We start from the raw sequence: 22,382 nt of genomic DNA, 5'->3' as shown, positions 1-22,382 counted from the left end.
TTGATCCAAACAAAGTCTCTTTATTCATTTCAATGGCAGCCATATTGTTATTTCACAAACCAGTGACAGAAAATAGATCAACATAAGACACAACAGCACAAACCATTCAGAATGAAGGTAAAGTGCACATTTCTTTTCATTTTCTTTTAGTGTTTCTACTCAAATGTATTGAAAAATAAAGCTCTGGTCAGTGAGGGGCTCTTACAGTCCATCTGACAGGTGAAAACAAACAGGAGAGACGGGACCAGGGAAGTAAAACTCAGAATCATGACATGCAGGAAATCTTCAAAATATAACAGGAAGCAGAACTCAAACAGGACAGAAAAAAAAGGAAACAAAGACTAAGGCAAAAAAACCCAAACCAGGACAGATTGCTGTGATCCCTGAAAAATCAGAGGCCGAAACCATCCAAACCATGAAAGAGGCTTTTGTCAGGGAGGATAAGATAACACTGCGACAGACTGGTGACCTCTCCAGGGTGTCCCCAGCCATCGCCCCCGGCAGCCCCGTGACCCCGAAAGGGACAAAACGGGTTTAGAAGAATGAAGGATAATATAACACAGAGAGAGAGAGAGAGAGACGACAAACCGATCTGTTAGATCATAGTGGCCTCAACAACAATGTTCTGATTGAGGTTGATCCATATAAATCTCCCAATCTGACTCAGTTCTCCCCAGTAAGCATTAAAACGTCTTATTAACTGGATCTCCAGGGACCTGCGGGGATCAGGCTGGGAGCTGATCGTGAAAAACTTCAGAAAAGTCCTGACGTTTGATTCAGCCTCACTTCACCAGACGTTCCTGTGAAAGGTTTTCTCCATTGAACTTTTCGGTAAGAAAAAAAAAACTACTTCCTGTTGAATGGCAGGAAAAGTTCACCGAGCATGCAGTAAGGGTGGGGCTGTCCTACACCCGCTGCATGTCCTTCATGTCTGCTTTGGAACTCGGTATTTGCAGACTTCTGTGGGAGAAAACAAGGAAAAGGTGAAAAAGCTTCTGCAGGGCCCTAAAAATGAGTCCCAGCTACTGCCACGGCCTCTGCGGCGGCGGGTGGGGGTTGGGGTAAATGGGCGCTGGTGTCGGGTGGGGGTATGCGGGCGCAGCTGTGTTGGTGCCGGGCGCATATGTTGGGGTGGGATACTGCGCCATGATCTGCGGCTGGCTTTGTGCGACGTGGGCCGGCGAAGAGGCCGAAGAAGATGAAGGAGGAAGGTGGAGGTAGAGGGGGGCAGATGGAGCGGAGGGGGCAGCAGGCGCAGTCGGGGTGGGGACCCTTTGTAAGACAACGTGTGGGTACAGCTGGGACTCAGAGCGGTAGAGTCCGGGCAGGGACGCTTTCAGCAAACTCTCCTGACTCCTGAGCGGAGGAAGAAACAAAAAGCAACCAGAGTCACGGCGGATGCAGATGGAGCGACCGTTGACTGTAAATGAAGACTGGACGGAGTGACCCCTCCCCCCCGTCATTTTAAAATACCAGTTTTTTATTTCTACAGAGATTAATATATATAGAAATAGAGTTTATTTCTATAGAGAAATAAAAAAATACTCATTCTATTGGTCAGAATAACCATTCTTCCTCTGCATTGAGATCTGGTTTCCATAGAAACATTGACTCTGATCGTTTAGGTCCAATTACTGCTTTCTGACATCATCTGGCTCCAACATGGCGGCGTTTGTGTTGAGAAAAAAATCTAAGTCAATTGACTTCATGTGGTTGGATCCAGAAGTAAGTCCTTTTCCATGGGTGACGTCACATTCAGTCCAGTTCTTATATACAGTCAATGTACGAAACCCATTTCACCAGAAACACAGTAAGGAAATGAAAGTGCTCGGGTTTGTGGAGCCTAACAGGAAGTGAAGATCAATAAATGTAGTTTGAAACGTGTCGAGTGACCCACTCGCAGGAATAAACTAAATGCTCGTTTGCTTTTAAAAAATCTGTTATCGTCTCAGGGTGGTGCTGCTTTAACCCTTGTGCTATCTTAGATGACTCCACCCTTACATAGACGTGTTCTCCCTACCATGACAAAGATGGTCCTTCACCAGCATTTAAAGAGCAAATCACGCCAAATGATCACCACTTTATCAAGAGCCAAGAAATAGAAGCAACTGGCTGAGTCTTGAACTCTTAACCCTTGTGCTATCGATCTCAACGTTGAGATCTTGTGGGGTCATCTAGACCCACTAGACCAGGGGTGTCAAACATACGGCCGGTGGTTTACTCCAGCCCATACACGAAGAGTAAAAAACATAAGGATGATTAAAAAAGAAAGCAAGTTTCTAGTCCATTCCTGTGGCGAGTTATGATTTTTTAAAGAAATAACCGAAATGCGCAATTCTGCCACTAGGGGGAGAAACGGAAAGGAAAAACAGTTCCTGCACAGCATATATCTGCACTTGCCAAAAGGGAAACATAACAGCTCTGCGTCTGGGTAAGATGCACTTTGGTTCCCTTACCACTGTTATCTTGCTATAAGGATGATCATTAGCGACACCCTAATGACCAAAATGTTGTCAAACGTGAAGTGGAGTGAAGAGCTTTCCAGGAAAAATGGACCGAGTTTTTTTTCTTTCATGAAGCTGAATGCAAAACCCAAATGCTTGGTATGTCATCAGCATCGCAGTGTTCAAAGAATATGACATTCAGCACCACTAAGAGACTTCCCATAAAGAAAAGTTTCTGGATTGCTTCAGTGTCAGATGTAAAATATTCAGTCTGTATTAATTTGAATAGACCAACTTTTCTTTAATTGAAATTAATTTTATTCGGGATCCATTGGCCCCAAGTGATTAGACTACTATGTTGGTTGAGGCATTTTTTCCAACTGAGTAAAAAACTAAAACAAAGCTGTTATTTTGCTTTTATGTTACTGGTCCGGCCCACTTGAGATCAGACGGTTTAAATGTGGCCCCCGAACCAAAATGAGTTTGACACCCCTGCACTAGACAGTGCACTAAACCTTTTACCTTCAATGATTTGTGATCTTCACTGGTGTCCATGGATTACATGAAATCTTTCCACCTTTATCCACCTTTGTCATGGTAGGGAGAACACGTCAATGTAAAGATCAGGTCATCCACAAGATAGCACAAGGGTTAATTCCAAAGGCCGAAGTACGACGTACTTTTTCCCTTCTCCACTTTTCCACTTTAGCTAAAGAAGCAAATCAAAGACTTACTGTGCTGTTTTATTATCTTATTGTAACTTTACAGGCTGGAAGACACTAAACTGGATCTACTGTTACAGATTAGATTTTCATAGCTCAGACGAAAAAGGAAAGGTCTTGCTGGTCTCCATGTTCAGTCACAGGGTTGTTTGAATCAAACTTTCTTAAATTGGTTTGCTGAAAAGGTCACTCTTGGATGTGGGGTTGTGGCTCACCTCTGGTATCCTCTGTTCTCATACCCCCCCAGCCCTGCTGTCAGGTAGAGGGGGCTGTCAGGGGCCAGGCGGGGGTTCATCCTCTGAGACAGGTGGAAGATCTTGGGCGGAGGGAAAGCCTCCCAGTCCCCTTCCTCCCTCTCCAGCCAGCACTCGCTGCGGCGGGACGCTCGCTTGTCCCTGCGTCTGATGTGAGCGTTAAGAGAGTTTCACAGCAGAAAATCCAACCGAATTCCTGGTTTGGCCTCTCACCTGCTGCGCCCCTCCTTCCTGGAGCGACTGCGACTGTTTCGCTCCTGCAGGCAGCAGATGAGGAAGGACAGGGACATGGCGAAGATGACGATGCCGCTCACCACTGAAGCCAGCACGGCCACTCTCAACCCGCGGTCCTCTGGTCTGGGGATGGCTGGGGTTTGGTAAAAACCAAAGAGAACCACAAGAAACTTTAAATAAATGACTTAGATCAACAGTTTATGAGTTTCCTCGACAAAAACAAGCACAAGACAAATTCAGAAACAAACAAATGTGGACAGAAATGAGCTATTTTCCACTTTAAAAGATATTTGTTTCAACATTTCTGACAATTGTTGACCACATTTTCCGCCATTTTCTTCAAAATGCTGTACATGAAACAATATGAGAGACATTAAAAGAAAAACTGAAATGAAAGTCCCAATCTGTTGATCTTTTGATCTATTTTTAAATAGAAAGAAATATATTTTATATATATATTTTATATGTATATATATATACATATATACATATAACTCCCCCGTGAACCGCCACCTTAACGTGGTGAGGGAGTTTGAGAGCTCGGGTGATCCCAGGAGCTAAGCTGTCTGGGGCTTAAGCCCCTGGTAGGGTCTCCCATGGCAGACAGGTCCTGGGTGACGAGCCAGACAAAGAGCGGTTCAGAAACCCCTGATGAAAAGAAACAACGAGGACCCGATTACGTCGCCCGGATTGGCGTCACCGGGGCCCCACTCTGGAGCCAGGCCCAGGGTCGGGGCTCGCAGGCGAGCGCCTGGTGGCCGGGGCTCTTCCCACGGGCCCCGGTCGGGCACAGCCCGAAGGAGCGACGTGGGACCACTCTCCCATGGGCCCACCACCCGTAGGAGACCTCAAAAGGGGCCGGTGCAATGTGGTTTGGGTGGCAGTCGAGGGCGGGTGCCTCGGCGGCCCAAACCCCGATCATGGAACCTGGCTTTTGGGACATGGAATGTCACCTCTCTGGGAGGGAAGGAGCCTGAGCTGGTGCGAGAGGTTGAGAGATACCGTCTAGATATAGTCGGGCTCACCTCCACACATAGCCTGGGCTCTGAAACTCAGTCCTTAGAGAGGGGTTGGACTCTCTACCACTCTGGAGTTGCCCTAGGTGAGAGGCGGCGGGCTGGCGTAGGCTTACTCGTGAGCCCCCAGCTCAGCCGCCAAGTGTTGGAGTTCACCCCGGTGGACGAGAGGGTCATGTCCCTCCGCCTCCGGGTGGGGGACAGGTCTCTAGCTGTGGTTTCGGCTTACGGGCCGAACAGCAGTTCGGAGTACCAGGCCTTCTTGGTGTCTCTCGAAGGGGTACTGGAAAGTGCCCCAACGGGGGACTCCATTGTCTTCCTGGGGGACTTCAATGCCCATGTGGGCAATGACAGTGGCACCTGGAGGGGTGTGATTGGTAGGAACGCCCCCCCTGATCTGAACCCGAGTGGTGTTTTGTTATTGGACTTCTGTGCTCGTCATAGTTTGTCCATAACGAACACCATGTTCGAGCACAAGGGTGTCCATCAGTACACCTGGCATCAGGACGCCCTAGGCAGGAGGTCAATGATCGACTTTGTAGTTGTTTCAGGTGACCTTCGGCCCTGTGTCTTGGACACTCGGGTGAAGAGAGGGGCGGAGCTGTCCACCGATCACTACCTGGTGGTGAGTTGGATTCGCTGGCGGGGAAGGAGGCCGGAAAGACTTGGAAGACCCAAACGTACTGTGAGGGTCTGCTGGGAACGTCTGGCTGAGCCCTCCGTCAGGGAAGTCTTTAACTCCCACATCCGGGAGAACTTCAAACAGGTACCGGGGGAGGTTGGGGACATTGAGTCCGAGTGGACCATGTTTTCCACCTCCATTGTCTCTGCTGCTGCTCGGAGCTGTGGTCGCAAGGTCTCTGGTGCCTGTCGCGGCGGTAACCCCCGAACCCGGTGGTGGACACCGGAAGTAAGGGATGCCGTCAAGCTGAAGAAGGAGTCCTACCAGGCCTGGCTGGCCTGCGGGACTCCAGAGGCAGCTGACAGGTACCGGCAGTCTAAGCGAGCTGCGGCCCGGACTGTTGCGGAGGCGAAAACTCGGTCCTGGGAGGAGTTCGGTGAGGCCATGGAGAAGGACTATCGGTTGGCCTCGAAGAAATTCTGGCAAACCATCCGACGACTCAGGAGGGGAAAGCAGTTCTCCACAGGCACCGTTTTCGGTGCAGGTGGGGAGCTGTTGACTTCGACTGGGGACATTGTCGGGCGGTGGAAGGAGTACTTCGAGGATCTCCTCAATCCCACTGACACGCCTTCTTTTGAAGAAGTGGAGAATGAGGATTTTGGGGTGGGGCTGTCCATTACCCTGGCTGAAGTCACTGAGGTAGTCAACGAGCTCCTCGGTGGCAAGGCCCCGGGGGTGGATGAAGTCCGCCCTGAGCACCTCAAGTCTCTGGATGCTGTGGGAGTGTCTTGGCTGACACGTCTCTGCAGCATCGCGTGGCGGTCGGGAACCACTGGACTGGCAGCAGGGGTGGTGGTTCCCCTCTTTAAGAAGGGGGACCGGAGGGTGTGTTCCAACCATAGGGGAATTACACTCCTCAGCCTCCCTGGGAAAGTCTATGCCAGGGTACTGGAGAGGAGAGTCCGTCCGATAGTCGAACCTCGGATTCAGGAACAACAGTGCGGTTTCCGTCCTGGTCGTGGAACAGTGGACCAGCTCTACACCCTATCTGGGGTGCTGGAGGGTTTGTGGGAGTTCGCCCATCCAGTCCATATGTGTTTTGTGGATTTGGAGAAGGCGTTCGACCGCGTCCCCCGTGGCATCCTGTGGGGGGTGCTCTGGGAGTATGGGGTCCGGGGAGTCTTACTGAGGGCTGTCCGGTCTCTGTATGACCGGAGTAGGAGCTTGGTCCGCATAGCCGGCAGTAAGTCAGACCTGTTCCCGGTCCACGTTGGACTCCGGCAGGGCTGCCCTCTATCACCGGTTCTGTTCATAGTTTTTATGGACAGAATTTCTAGGCGCAGCCAGGGGCCGGAAGGGATCTGGTTTGGGGACCACAGGATTTCCTCTCTGCTTTTTGCAGATGATGTTGTCCTGTCGGCTTCATCGAACCGGGACCTCCAGCGTGCATTGGGGCGGTTTGCGGCCGAGTGTGAAGCGGCTGGGATGAGGGTCAGCACCGCTAAATCTGAGGCCATGGTCCTTGACCGGAGAAAGGTAGTTTGCCATCTCTCGGTCGGTGGAGTGTCCTTGCCCCAGGTGGAGGAGTTTAAATACCTTGGGGTCTTGTTCACGAGTGAGGGAAGATCGGAGCGTGAGATTGACAGGCGGATCGGAGCAGCGTCCGTAGTTATGCGGTCGCTCTATCGGTCCGTCGTGGTGAAGAGAGAGCTGAGCCGAAAAGCAAAGCTCTCAATTTACCGGTCGATCTACGTTCCAGTTTTCACCTATGGTCATGAGCTATGGGTCATGACCAAAAGAACCAGGTCCCGAATACAAGCGGCTGAAATGAGCTTCCTCCGCAGGGTGGCTGGGCGCTCCCTTAGAGATAGGGTGAGAAGCTCGGTCACCCGCGGAGAGCTCGGAGTAGAATCGCTTCTCCTCCACATCGAAAGGAGCCAGTTGAGGTGGCTCGGGCATCTAGTTCGGATGCCTCCTGGATGCCTCCCTGGAGAGGTGTTCCGGGCATGTCCCACTGGGCGGAGGCCCCGGGGAAGACCCAGGACACGCTGGAGAGACTACGTCTCTCGGCTGGCCTGGGAACGTCTCGGGGTCCCCCCAGAGGAGCTGGAGGAAATGGCTGGGGTGAGGGAAGTCTGGGCATCTCTGCTCAGTCTGCTGCCCCCGCGACCCGGTCCCGGATAAGCGGAGGAAGATGGATGGATGGATATATAAATATATATATATATATATATATATATATTCCTTCCTCCGCTCCTCACACCCTTCCGTAGGTGGTTTTCTCACACAAGCTCGGGTCCTCTACCGGGTGTGTGTGTGTGTGTTCCCAGTTTTTGCCTCATGTGGTAAAAAAAAATGTGTTGAGGCTTCACTTTATGATCGCTCATGAAATATTTGTACTTATGAAAAACTTTGACCATCAGCATGAAACGGTGCAAATTCGTCAACACACCTGATTTCACACTTAAGCAGCCATCAGGAGCAGCATCCATGGCCGAGTGCTGCTCACACCCTGTCTGCTAAACACCAGCTGCTGTGGTTCCATTTTCCCTACATGCATCTGCATTCATGGACGTTTTACAGCTACGCAGGTTCAGTTTGCGTCCCACGCCTGCACACCTTCACAAACGGGCAGGTTGTTGCTCCATTGGGCCTTTCCATTCCGGACGCTGCAGTAGATTTTCTCGCTGCCCACCAGCTGGTAACCCTCTCTGCACCAGAAGGCCAGGACGCTCCCGATTGAGACTCCAGAGCCGCCCTCAACATAGAAGGAGCCCCGGCGGGGCGGCAGGATGGGGGGGCACGACAGACCTGAGCAGAGACAAGACAGGAATCACAAAGGAATCCCAACGAAAAGGTTCTTTGCTCCACAACACCTTTGCTTTAGTTCTATTGCATTTAGAGTTGGATGAGAATACACTGCACAACTGGAAACAGAACATGTCGGATTTTTTTCATATTTTAGTTGATAAAAGACACAGTGACCTCAAAGGTTATACTTTGCTAAGATAGAGGGACTTGCTTTTAGAAAGTTATACCCTTTTAAAGCAACCAACAGTTTACCAATAAAGTACTTTTTAAGCCTCAAAACCCCACTACACCAAAGAATTGACTTTAAATTCCATTTTTGTGAATTAATTTTTTTAAGCCCTTGAATTACCACAAAAAATACAATATCATTGTTTTCACGAGATATAGATAGTATCAATTATGATCCATTGTCTGATATATTAAGGTTTTCTTCACAACAATGTTAGTTAAAGATGCAAAAATATTTACATGAGTGTTCAGGTGAAAAGCACTTTATTTATTCACTGTCTTAAATTTGATCCACACATTGTATGTGTAGAGTGTAACTCTACTGTAAATAATGAATTATCAATGTAAATTTTGCATTCTTTCAATTCAGCAAGTGGTCGTTAAAAAAAGTGAATAACAATATGTGAGTTATTCTCACCATAAAGTTTAGAAAATTAGAAAAAGTGTTTTCACTATATAGATTTCATGGATGCGGCCATTTTGAAATGAGCAGGAGAAACCCTTCTACTGCCCCTAGTGGAATGATGAGGAACTACAGGGTGGAGAACATCGACCAAGTAATATACGATGAGCTTTTCAGAAAAGTTGGGATCATGCTGATGAGATTGGAGTTTTAGAAATGCACATATCAACTGTGAAACAAATGGTTATAGAAGGTTAAACAGTAAATTCCAATACAAAGTGTTTCATACGTGTAAAGAAAAAAAGAACGAATCTTTCTTTCACCAATTACATCAACACTTCCAAACACTCCCTAATTTATTTACGAACAAAGGTATGGAGAACTCCTGAGCAATGATTCATCGACAGGAAAAGGAGGTCAATGACTATGATTATGATGTTTTGGCTGAAAACATCATAATCATGATTAAAAGATGACTGGGAACACCGGAGTGGGACTTTAAATATCAACCCCATAACAGGCAACCCAGCGGTTAAATTTGGCAGCAGTAAGTCGAGTTTCAAATAGGTAGACAAAGTAAAAAGTTGCATGTAGGAGTCCCTGTTCAAACCTGCAAGTAAAGGAAAATGTCGATCAACAACTGATCCCTAACTTCCAACTAACCCTGACCGTCTCTGTCAAAACCAGGAAGATGAAGCAAAAGTACAATAACTGTACAGAACATGAAAATAAAATGAAAAAAAAAAAAACAAATTTTACAAACTGATGCTAAGTTCACACAAGGTTCAGCAATGTGCGTTTGATTCCAATTCATTTCAATGAAAAGTCCATGTAATGTGCATATGCGCTTTGAGGCTTCCACGTGAAAAACCTGCGTTCATGTGACGCTATGCAAGATTTTTGGTCCGTACAAAACGTGCTGCGATTGATTAGTTGAACTTTGACCAATGGACTCAGATTTGGTAGAGACACAGGGGAAGTGTCTTTTTTAATTCACGGAAAATGTTTGAAAATTGATCATGAAGAGGAAATGAAAAACTGTGGTTTTCACCTGGATGGAAGTCTACGACACCAAGTCTTTCATGTATCGGAATAGAGCTGTGAAAGAAAAGATTCATCAGATTTGCATGGACATTTCACACCAAGCCTTTTCCAGCTGTGAGCTCATGCACTAGTATCAGGTACCTGTGTGAACGCGCGTTCAAAAACTGACGCTCAGCCCGTTCTTGAACGTTCCCCACACGCCTGGTGAGTAGGTAACATAGAATGAGCAGAGCTGCACATGTGAGCATCGTGATGTCTTATTCTGAGCTCCTGTGTGCTTGAGTGCGCACAAACCTCAGAGATGTGGTGATGCAGCAGCTATTGTTGCAGCGCTGCGTGAATTCAGACGCACAACAACACAGTCTGTGTGAAACACGCTGAAGAACGTGAGGAAGACGCTGGACGAGCAGAGCTGTGCCTCTTAGTGCTTCTATAATGAGCTGTGGCCAGAGGGGTGCACGAAGCCGAGTCCACTATAATCTGTGTGTGCGTGAAGAAGTGTGTTGTTTTTGTGTGTGTTGGTGGTGGTGGGGGGGTCATCACGGCATAATATTCAAGCTGCTCTCTGCTGATTACCATCGACAGATGGGGGGATTTCTGCTGCAGGAGGAACGGTTTGGCAGACGTTCCCATGATCCCGTGCAGAGATGATGACACCCCCCCCAGGCACGCGCTCACCCAGGCACGTGTGCATGCAGCGCAGGGACACAAGGGCGAGCTGACGCTGTGTGTTTAGAAACGTCAGCTTCACTTCAGAGTTAGTTAGTGGCGTCGCCTTGCCAGTGAAAACCTGCTGGCAGGAACATGTTGAGGAACACGGACATCCATCCGACTGACACGCAGGCCGCCACACTCAAACAACCGATTCAAAGCATCATCTTCTCTTTTACGGACCATTCTTTGTAAACCCTGGAGATGGTTGTGGGTGAAAATCCCAGTAGACCAGCAGTTTCTGAAATGCTCAGTCCAGCCTTCCTGGCCCCAACAACCAAAGTAATTTCAATCACCTGTCTTCCCCGCTCTGGTCGTCGGTTTGACCTGCAGTAGATCGTCTTGACCATGTATACAGGCATAAATGCATTGACTTGCTGCCATGTGATTGGCTGATGAGAAATTTGTGTTAACGGGCATTTAGATCAGTGAGTGTCTAACGCTGGATTTAAGACAGAAAAGTCACAGACAAACACTGGAACATCTGCTTTGAAAACTAACTAGTAGGTTTAGGAACTGCAGCAGTGAGAGAAACTCAGATTATCTGGACGTTATGCTAACATTAGCCCAGAAAAAGGGTTAAATAAACAGAAGTGAGGTTGTAGACTCTAGTTCAGCACTGCTGAACCCCCAAAGGATCTATCATGGGGGTCGAAGAAGCAAAAAGATTTTAACCCTTGTACTATCCTATGGGGTCCAGATGACCCGATCCTTACATTGGCGTGTTCTCCCTACCATGACAAAGGTGGATAAAGGTGGAAAGATTTCATGTAATCCATGGACACCAGTGAAGATCACAAATCATTGAAGAAAAAAGGTTCAGAGCACTGTCTAGTGGGTCTAGATGACCCAACTCCCAATGTTAAAGTGCCTAGGATAGCACAAGGGTTAAATAAACTATACAGTATAGACAATAACTGCATAGTTTCTTCTGGCGTGATAAGGATCTGTGCCGCCTGTGGTTCCACTAAAAGCCTTTTCCCTCAACAGAAAACCAAAACAACGGGTCTCTGTCAGACGAACTGAACAACTTCTATGCATGAAAACAACATCATCCAGGCACAGATGTTTCCATTGTCACCACGCGATACGGCACTTCAGCAAACAAACAGCTGAAGTGAGAAAGCCTCTAGCCAGTGTCAACGAACGGACAGCAGTTGAACTGGACAACATCCCTGGGCTTGTTTTGAAGGACGGTGTAGAGATCAACCAACCAACATCTTTCACACATCGCCCAATATGGCAGTAAGGAGTGCTGAAATGAGGACGAATCACCACCTAATGCCTCAGTCCCAGCTGTTCTTACGAGCGGATACGGGCGGTCTGACGGTGAAACCTGCATGGAGGGAACAGGTGTCTGCTTGAAATTTTAAGACCACAGACCGCTTGAAGAGAGCCAGACAAACTATTTGAAACACAGGTGGCAGGACAAACCACTCCCCCGGGAGCCAGGGGGGAGGGACCGGAGACACAATGGAGACACAACAGAGACAATGTAAACCAGGTGTGGGCAAACTATGGCCCACGGGCTGGATCCGGCCCGCCTCCATGTTTGGTCTGGTTCACTGAACAATATCAGGACCATTTTTGATTGTTTTTTATCAAGCCACATGATCAAGACGTGACATTATAATTCCACCCTTCTGCAGTCTGTGCTCTGACCATAAACCCTCTAAAGTCTCTGTCAAATAGAACAGAGGACTGTCTTCCCTTTCTACGTCGCAGTTCATCTTTCCTGGTTTAGCTCGTTCTTTTAGAGCGACCATGCTGCTTTTTTTAAACGGCGTACCCTGTTCTGTGTCCTGATTGGCTTGAGACCCTGTCAATCAATCTCCTCCGTGTCTCCTGTAAAGAAATGCGGAGCTCTTCAGGTCAGAAATCTGTGATCGATCAGATCTTTGTTTTCATTCTAAGATCCTGGACTTTATTTCTAGGAAGGTTTGAGAATTTAAACAAGAGAAAAGTGTGAAAAAGTTCATGTCTGTGTGAGAAAAGTGTGTTTAGGCAGTGAGGAGTTTTACTGCCATAAACGTCTGGAATCAGACTCCGTGGATTTCACCGATCACGGTTATTTTTAGAACATAACTCCTGCAATAAACGAGGGAACTCCGTTCTGGTGAAAAGGTAACACAGATATAAGCTTAGCTGCAGCAGAAGACATAGAAATGTGTTTTTTTCATTATTACTGATGAAAAACAGACGTGCAGGACACAGCTGCTCAGTTTTAGTGCAAACTGGGAGACATGTGAGGAGCTGCAGCCCTAAAAGTCTCAGCGGAAAAATGACAGAAAAGGATCCACTATTTATTGGTTTTTCTTTTTAATGTGTCCGTATATTTTTCCTGAATGTTTGTCTTTGTCATGGTTGGAGTTTCTTTTGTATTGGTTTTTGCTTTCCGTTTTGGTCTATGTCATGTTTGAGTTCTGTTTCCTGTTTTATTTTGAAAGGTTTCCTGTCTTGTCATGTTCTTGAGTTTTACTTCCTTTGTCCCAATCTGTCCTGATCATGTTCACCTGTGTCTTGTCTGCCCTGTCTGTATATAAGTCTTGTCTCTGCCTTCCTCTTGTGCTGGTCCATTAAGTCTCTTCCCTGACTGTCTAGGCCATGTCTGTCTCCTGCCACATCTTCAAGTTTTGCCCACAGTGAGTCTTGTTTTGTTTCACCCTGCTCTGCAGCGCCTTATGTTAATTAAACCCTTTGCCCTGGAACCGTTTGCCTCCCGCCTCTGCATTCTGGGTCCTTCCTGCTCACCAGCCTTCCCCACCTGACAGTCTTTGAAAATCACAGTTATTTGGTCATTTTTTTAAATTTCATAAATAGTGTTATTTTATTAAAAGGATCATGAATGAAAGAAACTTTATTATAGGGCTTTACAATAAAAAGATCAAAGAAGTTTACAGGAAAACAGTGACTGTGGTCCTCACAAGAAAAGGTTTGGGGACTCTGCCCATCATTCAAACATCACATAAACGCAGCATTTCTCTGTTTTACACGAGGTGCATCAAGCCGTTGGTGCAATTGGCTCTAAAATGAGAACAAAAGTTTTTAAAACGAAATGTTTTAATCCAAACGTTTTCATCCAGATTTCATCTTATTTCTTTCTCACTCCACGTTTCTGCTCCTGGTCGGCCCTTCTGTCCAATTTTAGAACCCAATGTGGCCCGCCAGTCAAAATAATTGCCCACCCTTGATGCAAACTATCAGAACAGTGTAAATCTGGGTTTACACTAACGCTGAACCGTCTCGTCTTTACACTAAAAGTGACGCCGACATGTTGACGTCATGAAAATGGGCGACACCCTCTGAGATCAAGTTGTCTTATTTCCAGATAGGATATTTAATTAAAAAAAAACATTCTTTAATGGCCAAGGGTATTTTATTATCTATAATAATTGACATAGTTTACTCTGAAAGGCTTAAAAACAGCACAATATGGGCCCTTTAACATTTGTGGATTCACAAGGAAGCGGCACAATCCAAAATAAGCTTTTTTTAAACATTTAGGAAAACAGATTAAAACAAAACTGAACATTGGGAGCCCTCAGTCTTCCCTCGCATGACTGTCCCTTTTCTCTGCTCAAACAATACTCACAAATAAACTTCTGAGTCAGACCATTGCAGACATTGCTACTCTGAATTGAAGTTAATGACAGTTGGCGTTCAGAGCTGATTGCTCGCTTGGCTTCATCTCCTCCAGCCACGTGCTCCTCCTGTCTTCTTTTCCGGCTTTTTTGTCCTCCAGCTGCACTCTTTTGTGATCCCACCTCAAACATCTCCCCCCCCTGTGTCCTCCCCATCAGTGGATCTATTTCTGCTGCTCCTCGTGGATGCATTGTACCACAACTGATTATCTAATCCCCTTAACTCTGTCTCTGCTTGCGTAGTGGATGTTCCTGTGAAAAACACGCGCCTCGTTCAGATCTTGTGACCCTGTTCTTACTCAGCTGTAGTCTTTCAGTTTCAAAACATCTGATTTTTTTTGTGGTTCCAAAATGTTAACCAGCACTTTAATGCTGATTATGCAGATGTTTCAGCTCAAGCGGACGCGTTTTCCCATTAACTAAGAGCCTTGGGTGAATCTGACAGATAGTAATCCGTTAACCAGAGCACAACCGGAACAGCTGAGGTAACCGTTCAGACAATGAAGGGAAAAGTAGTATTTTATTATGCAACAAGGCAAAAAGAATTTATGAAGGAAAAAATAAGAAATAATTAAGGTGTTAAAAGGTAAACAACCTGTGTAAAGTTTTAAGGTATATTGTTAGTTTATTATGCGTAGCAATCAAGCTACTGTAACAGGACAATCCTAGTAATCTTTCCAAACAACTCTTCCCAGCTTTCATCCACGTTTATCTCATATATTTTGTAGTTTTTGAAGACCCACTCCGATCATCTTTTGATCTATTGTAAAATTATTCCCAGCGGTCTTCTAATCATGATTTTGTTATTGCCAAAATAAAAATAAAAACTGTCGTTTTCAGAAACGTACCTCTGAGTTATGGGTGGGACTGTTGGCGCAGAGCGAGCTTACCTTTATTTCCCATTATCACTTTGTTTTTCACTCTCTCCCGCTAGCTCACACCCTCAAGATAAAATTGCCAGTGCAACAAAAATGGCGAGCAGTATTGGGGCTATCCAATGCTACAGTTTTTTGGGTCCTCCCATTGTGACATCATAAAGTGAGGAACCGCCCCTTCCAGCGCCGCTTTTGCCATCTCCTTAATTTGCATGCCGCTTTGACAGCAGCAATGGTGGCTTACAGATAATTACCATCAGTGGGACTAAATGTATGAGTCTGGTAAAAATTCCTGCCTCCTGTTCCGCTGCAGCTTTCTCCGTTCTCCTCCCTCCTGAGCCGCTGACTTTGGGACTTTGTTTAGCCACTGTGAGGCTGTGGGAAGGTAATAATGAAGTTGAGCCTCTGCCAGTGACCATGTTGGATTGACGGGCACCAGACAGAGAGAAGTCTTTGTCTGACAGTGCGTGCTGCTGACATAAATACCTCTGGCTCTGTGTGTGAGTGTATTTGTCTCCAAGGAAATTCTACCCACCGCCATGCCTGCAGAAGTCCCAGCACCACCTTGATCGCAGTTTAAAACATCACACAAAAGCAGCCATATTCCTAAAATTGATCATCTTACCTAAGGTTTTTTTTCTGCATAACGTCTAAATACTTCTATAGATTTTTATCACGGTACACATTCATGAAAGCACTGAATGGAATTACTGAATGGACAAAGGTACCGTAACTCGGTTTAAAATACACCTGCCCTGCTGTGTGTTAGCATGTCAACTGGTTTTCTGGCACCTGAAATAACCTGGAATAGACAAAGGTAATTGGATTTTCTAACTCTAATCAGATTTAAGCTGCTGCATGGGCTAACATTTACGTTGTAGGCTTTTGATTGACAATCTGATTTTACCGAGCTCAGGGGGAAGAATAAGAAGCTTACCGTCATGAGGACGCACTTCAATCTCAACCCAAGTTTTTATTTTCGTACAAGGTGAAGGACACTTTTTGAAGATTCATCCCAGAGTGGCTTTCAGGACGTACCTCCCAGAGATTCCAGTACGTCAAAGCAATGGATGGTGCAACATGAAGAACTAAAACAGACCATTCTGATTCAATGGGATTTTGTTTGGGCAAACTTTGGACAAACACTAAAACAACACATACTGTAAATGTAAAATACTACTTGGGCAGATTAAACCAATTTAAGTAAGTGATATCTGCTTCAAGCGGGGATTAACAGCAGTGACTCATTCCCTCTGTGTTCAGGTTAATAGGTTGTGTTACAGTGTTAATGTTAACGTTTCAGAAGCAGAAATAGCTGTTGCTTCTCTGGAAATCCCTGACTTCTGAGCCCAGGACACGAAGAGCTGCTACAAAGTTGCTGTTTCCACTGATCTACCACTGGAAAGTTCCCTTGAGAGAACACCTGGACAGTAATGAAGGAAAGCAGGATCTCCGCTCTTTGGACCATGTGCTTGACTGCTTTGAGCAGAACTCTTATCAGCTTTAAGTGCACAGCAATAACTAATGTGAGGGTGTATTCAGACTGGAAAAGTCTGTGGCCTGGACCCAGTATGTTTCATTTAGTCCGGATCCAGTCCTGAACCTTCCCCTTGGTCTGTCTTCAGACTGCCGTTAAGTGTACTTTCCCGTTCTGAACCAAAGCTTGTAAACAAAACCACGTGACTAAAGATCTTTTCAGTTATTGGCCAGGAATCACAAAGCCACAACAGAAAGAAGAATGGAAGTTCTACACTTTGCAATCGGGATAGTTCACTGATTGAAACTTTATATTTCACTAAGAAGGTAAGTGTTTATAACGTATAGATTGTCACGAAAACTGTTAGAAGCAATGCAGATCACATTAAAAGTTGTTTAAATGAGCCTGCATTCATCCAACCACATTTCAATGAGGTGCTGTTTCTCGTCGTCGCTCAGCTACTCTGTTTACATCCCAAAACCCCCATCTACGGTGGCCATTTTGGACCAGTTGTTCTGCTCCGAGCACAGACCATATTCGGAGTGAGAAAAATTCAGAGCAAATCAAAACTCATTTCAATCAGAAACAAACCGAGACCACCTCAAAAGATGGGTCCTGAGAACAGTTCCTGGTCCCGGACCAGGGTCCGTTTGGGTGTATTCAGACTGAAAATGAGTTTCAGATCATCGGGGGAAACTAAATCTGGTACCCCCCCCCCCCGTTCAAGTGATAAGTGAGAGTTTGTCGTGTGTTCCTGTTAGAAATGAATGCGGAAACTGGACAATCAGGGCGTGGTTTGTGGACAGGTGAGCACTTACCGTACATATGACGTACACCCCCCCTGCGTACAGCACTGCGCACGGTCAGTAAAGAGCCAGTATGCAGGCCTTACTACCGACTGGGGTACTGCTTAATGGGTGCCATGCGACAGCATCACACACATGTCACAAGTATTTTCTGTTTTCCTTACATATATTTCACAATGCACTTACTACATGCAGGACAATGGTACAATCCATTTTCATGGGGAGAACGTACGGCCCCAAGGGAATTGCAGAACATACCTGAACTCCTCTTAAGATGCATCCTCTCTCCTCTCTACGATCCTCCACGCCCTGCAACCCAAAAACCCACAGTACCCGTACGGGTGCATGTGACTAAGGCTTTAACGCTAGGCTTTTGCCTAACAACCTCATTAAGCCTCAAACGTCACGTCGTTTGCATTTAAAACAGATCATTCCGGTGTCTCTTGCAGACACAGAGGGTGTATTCAGACTAAACACATTTGGTTTTGCCTTAAGTGAACCGGAGTTTGTTTCCCCCAAAAATCCAGAAAAATGTTTCAGTCTGAATACACCCAAGCGGACCAGGAACCGCTCTCTGAACCATTTAGGAGGTGGTCTCGGTTCATTTCCAATCGGATTGAGCTTCGGTTCGCTCTGAGACTCTTCAGTCTGAATACAATCTGTCCTCTGAGCGCAACAACTGGACCAAACGGCCACCGTAGCCAGTGGTCACAAAATGTAAACAGGGCAGGAATGAAGCAACTGATTGAATTACGGACAAATGTAAAGGCCCGTACACACCGGGACGAATTTCGCCGGCGATTTTCGCCGACGTTTAACGCCTCGTGACTAAACAAAGGGCACCAATGTGAGTGTGCACACCGACGCGAAAAAACGCCAGGCGTTAAAGCGTCAAAAAAAAAAAACGCCTCGGGTTCGTTTTTTTTTTTCGACGCGTCGCGTCGAAATCTACTCGACCAATGAGAATGGCGCTTTTGTTCACGTGTCTGGAGCTTCTGAAGTTACAGTAAAACACAACTTGGGGGCGCTCAAACACAAAACTGCCTTGCTGAGCAAACATATCAGCGAAGAAGATAGACGCCAAGTAGCGTCTACACTGCCGCGAAGCAATAATGACGGACATTCTAAAATATCCCCGAACCAAGTACCAGTTGGAGCTACTGGTGCTTGAAATATTCATGTTTTCTTTGTATGATTCTGACAAGCGCGTAAATACTTACTCTCTTCTTCTGAGTGAAAAGCGACTTTAAGAAGCGTAAAGTTGCGCAGCGCCACCTTGTGTACAGGAGTATTTCTGTTTTACATTAAGCGCCATCTAATGTCAGGGAAGGAAATTGCATGTTCACTCCACTCATCGTCAGCGAAAATCGCCTGGGTGTGAACACAAAAGACGTGGCGAAAAACGCTGGCGAATAACGCCTGGCGAATATTCGTCCCGGTGTGTACGGGCCTTAAAGCAAAGACTGTCATGTTATCAAAAAGAAAAAAAGCTTCAACTGCTTACTTGTAACCTTTATTTTAACTCCACTGAAAATGGTTCTTGCTTCTTTTTCGGCGCCAGGTGCTGCTGCAACATCATCCCTAAAAGCTACCTTGTGTTTCCTTAACCCTTGTGCTATTCTATGGGGTCCAGATGACCCGATCCTTACATTGACGTGTTCTCCCTACCATGACAAAGGTTGATAAAGGTGGAGAGGATTTCATGTAATCCATGGATACTAGTGAAGATCCCAAATCATTGAACAAAAACAGTCTTGTGGGGTCCAGATGAGCCCACTCCCAACGCCAAAGTGCCTAGGATAGCACAAGGGTTAACAGAATTCTGTCAAAGCAACGCCATAACACCACAACGCTGAGACACAGCAACTCACTCAAATGTGGTCGGATGAAGTCGGACTCATTAAAACAACCTTTATCGTGACACACATTGCTTCTCGCTGTTTTCCCGACAATCTATATGTCATAAACACTTATCAGTAAAGCTTCTTTGTTGTCACCTCCTCAGTAACCGCTCTGCAGGCGGAGTTGAAACAGACGTTCAAAATTGGTGAGTGAAATAGAGCTTCAGTGAATTATCCCAACAAAGTACAGGACTTCCATCATTTCTGCCTCTAGTTGTTTTGCCCTGCCCTAATAATTTTTGACCAAATGAGTGAAGAGATCTTCAGTCATGTGGTTTTGTTTACAAGCTTGAGCTCGAAACAGGAAAGCCGGCAGTCTGAATACAGACCAACCGAAAGGTTCAGGACTCGATCCGTACCAAGTTAGGCGGACACCGACCAGACCAAGTGATTTTTTTCTAGTCTGAATACACCCTGAATCTCTTCCAGCTCTTGTAAGAATCTTTGCAAAACTCAGATGGGCGAAAGAAACTCATCAATCAATCATTTGAAATGAGAAAACACTGTCATTTCGTAGCTAACCCTTTTCTGCAAACAGAAATTGTGTCTCTTCTGGAATTCTTTCTACACTGGCTCCACTTCCCCAACTTGAGCTCAGCTTTTGTTAATGTTGGGCACGTCGACTGCTTAAAGAAAAAAACTTGTGCAGATGTGAAAATGGTAAAATGTGGGGAATCTCTTCCCATTTAGGCTTGTATTTATTTAAATGAAAACACTTTCTTGTCTTGCTGTTATAGAGTCAAACAGGCTTAAACTGGAAGTGCTAAAGTGTTCACAGTCTTTGCTTCGGGGGAACTTGACGCTAATCGCAGCTCCAGGATTTTTGAATTTTGAAAGGCTTCTCACAGAAAGCCCTGCTCTGACGTAAGTCATGCATGTGATGCAATGTGGCCAGCCAGCTGATCACCTGTGTGTGTGTTTCTGTGTGCGTTTCTGCACGCAGCACTATGAAATGAACAACTGTGTTTACTCTTTAAACCTCTAAGGAGATTGGAGCCGTTTGGACCGGCAGTTCTTTTGTGCCTCAGAGCTGGAGCTTCCACAAACCCAGAACTTTCTGGTAACAGAAAAGGGTCAGAAGAAGAACTATCTTTGAATTTAGAAGAATTGTCAGAAAAGGATGGTGTCAAAGACAGGCACTGAGAGCGAGGAAGAGGAGGTGCTATGCTCCAATGGAGGGGAAGTCATGCGAGCAGAGCTGCAGCTTTCAATTCAGGCTGAACAGCTTCCAGCTGGACGGAAGAAATCGTATTTAACCAAAACACCTGGAGCCTGAAACATAATGAACCTGATCCGGTACCCTGTGACAGCAGAACAATGGCAGTTGGATCCTAAAACCATCAGAACTGAAACATTTCTGAAATTCTGAGATCTATAAAAATGGCAGCCTGTAAGGCAAAAAGGAAAAGGTATCAATTAAAAGCGAACAAACACCCCAGAGTGAAACCAGTGTTTGTTCATCAAGTCCAACTCACTTTCCTGAGTTTGGATGGGAAAGTCAAACATCTCACAGGGTTCGATTGGTGACTTTGAAAGCAAAGTGCAAACAAGTAAGTCAGAAAAACAACTCGACTGAGCCTCAGATCCAACAAAAGCCTTGAAGTCAGCACGCGTTCAGAGCTGGGAATCCTAGGTTTAGTTGTTCAGATTAATCCTGGTTTGTGGTTTGAAACACAGCTTTTTTTCCTTCTCTATCAGGTTAGAAAAAAAGTTTTGTTGTCTCAAAAAGTTCTTTTGGTATCTAAACCATCAGTGAGATCCCAGTGAAAGCTTTACACCAGAAATGCAGCAAAAGAAAAAAACAAGGATAAACAAATGAACATTGTTCTGAAGTCCCACCTCTGGCTGCTAATCTCATTGTGGTTTATGTGTAGTGAAAGTTACTTTTTCCTCAAAGGAACCCTGAAGCATGAAGCTGCAGACTGCCTCACCTGTGGAGTTACTAGTGGTGCTCTGCCTCTCTGCAGGAGCCTCTGTTGGGTCAGTTGGTTCAGTCGTCTGCTCCCCTGCTGCGGTCGGTGCAGTCGTCTGCTCCCCTGCTGCGGTCGGTGCAGTTGTCTGCTCCCCTGCTGCAGTTGGTGCAGTTGTCTGCTCCCCTGCTGCAGTCGGTGCAGTTGTCTGCTCCCCTGCTGCAGTCGGTGCAGTTGTCTGCTCCCCTGCTGCAGTCGGTGCAGTTGTCTGCTCCCCTGCTGCGGTCGGTGCCTCTGATGGTGTCTGAGGTTCCGTCTGCAGGTCTGGCTGCAGCTGCACAGTCGTGCCGACTCCGTCTCCCAGAGACAAAGCAGCCGTGGGGCTCTCGAAGTCCTTGGGGGTCAGAGGGGGGCCCGTAGCCAGAACCATAGAAGAGAGCAGCGGGCACAGCAACAGCCAAAAGACGGTGGAACTGTTTGGCGCCTCCTTTAGAGCCATGCTGGCATGTGATGAAGAGGAGCTCTGAAAGAGGAAAGGAATTCACAGACTCAGATGGAGGGTAGAAACTTTCTTCTCCTTTGGTTGACTTCTCCTGTCTTCTTGAGCTTCTTGTCATCAGTCTGTCAGTGGATGAAGGAAATCCCTCGCTCTGGTCCCATGCATGATGCTGGCTGAGTCCGCTGGCAGAGAGACGGGGGATGAGGGTGCATGTTGTACGAGTGAGGCAGATCCAGCTGTAATCCGCCTTCTCCCTGCTCACTCGCTGTTATTTTCTCTCCTCGCTGGCTGCTGACTCTCTCGCTGATCTCCAGCTGAGCTCTTACGTAACACTTACTCGCTCACTGAGCTCAAACTCATGGAGCCTTAAGACCTGATCTTCCTGGTCATTGCTCTATCCCTGTTTACCCTCTCACCCCATTTCCCCTTTTTATCAATTTTGTAAAAGACTCTCTCCAATGAAAATGGTCTTTTTGGTGGCTTTAATATTTTCTTTTTTTTAAATGATGGAGTACAATATATGAAGATTAAAAGTGGAATTCTTTATTCAAATTGTTGTAAGTCAGGAGCAGACAAAAAATTCAATTTAGAAAAGATTGTACAGTATTTTTGACAGAAAGTACACAGGCCGGCTGAGGTGTAGGAAGAATATTGATTGGCCGACAGGGCTCACACTACATACAAAAGAAACAACGCAACAACGGTTCCCGACGCACAATGGCCTAAACCGCAGCACAACAGAAATATCCTTTTTTTATTTTTATTTTTTTCCAATTCAATTATA

General features: G+C 46.2%; 1 protein-coding gene across 2 annotated transcripts; it reads right to left on the bottom strand.

The window, feature by feature from the left end:
• LOC101174792 (microtubule-associated serine/threonine-protein kinase 3) lies at positions 1 to 22,011 on the bottom strand. 2 transcript variants are annotated; one of them, XM_020714167.2, is made up of 5 exons: positions 21,121 to 22,011; positions 7,912 to 8,103; positions 3,634 to 3,787; positions 3,382 to 3,567; positions 1 to 960 (listed from the first exon to the last, which is right to left on the bottom strand). In XM_020714167.2, exons 1-5 carry the CDS (start codon positions 21,596 to 21,598, stop codon positions 906 to 908), a joined length of 1,065 nt encoding a protein of 354 aa, XP_020569826.1. In that variant the 5' UTR covers positions 21,599 to 22,011; the 3' UTR covers positions 1 to 905. The 2 variants fall into 2 exon arrangements, with proteins under 2 accessions (XP_020569826.1, XP_004082966.1); XM_004082918.4 differs by having other exon boundaries at positions 843 to 1,356; positions 21,121 to 22,002.
• Positions 22,012 to 22,382: the final 371 nt, after the last annotated feature.

This window comes from Oryzias latipes, chromosome 23 (assembly GCF_002234675.1).
Source record: "Oryzias latipes chromosome 23, ASM223467v1".
Taxonomy (NCBI): Eukaryota; Metazoa; Chordata; class Actinopteri; order Beloniformes; family Adrianichthyidae; genus Oryzias; species Oryzias latipes.
Note: the sequence above shows the minus strand (reverse complement) of the source record. Positions and strands in the feature narration are given on the sequence as shown.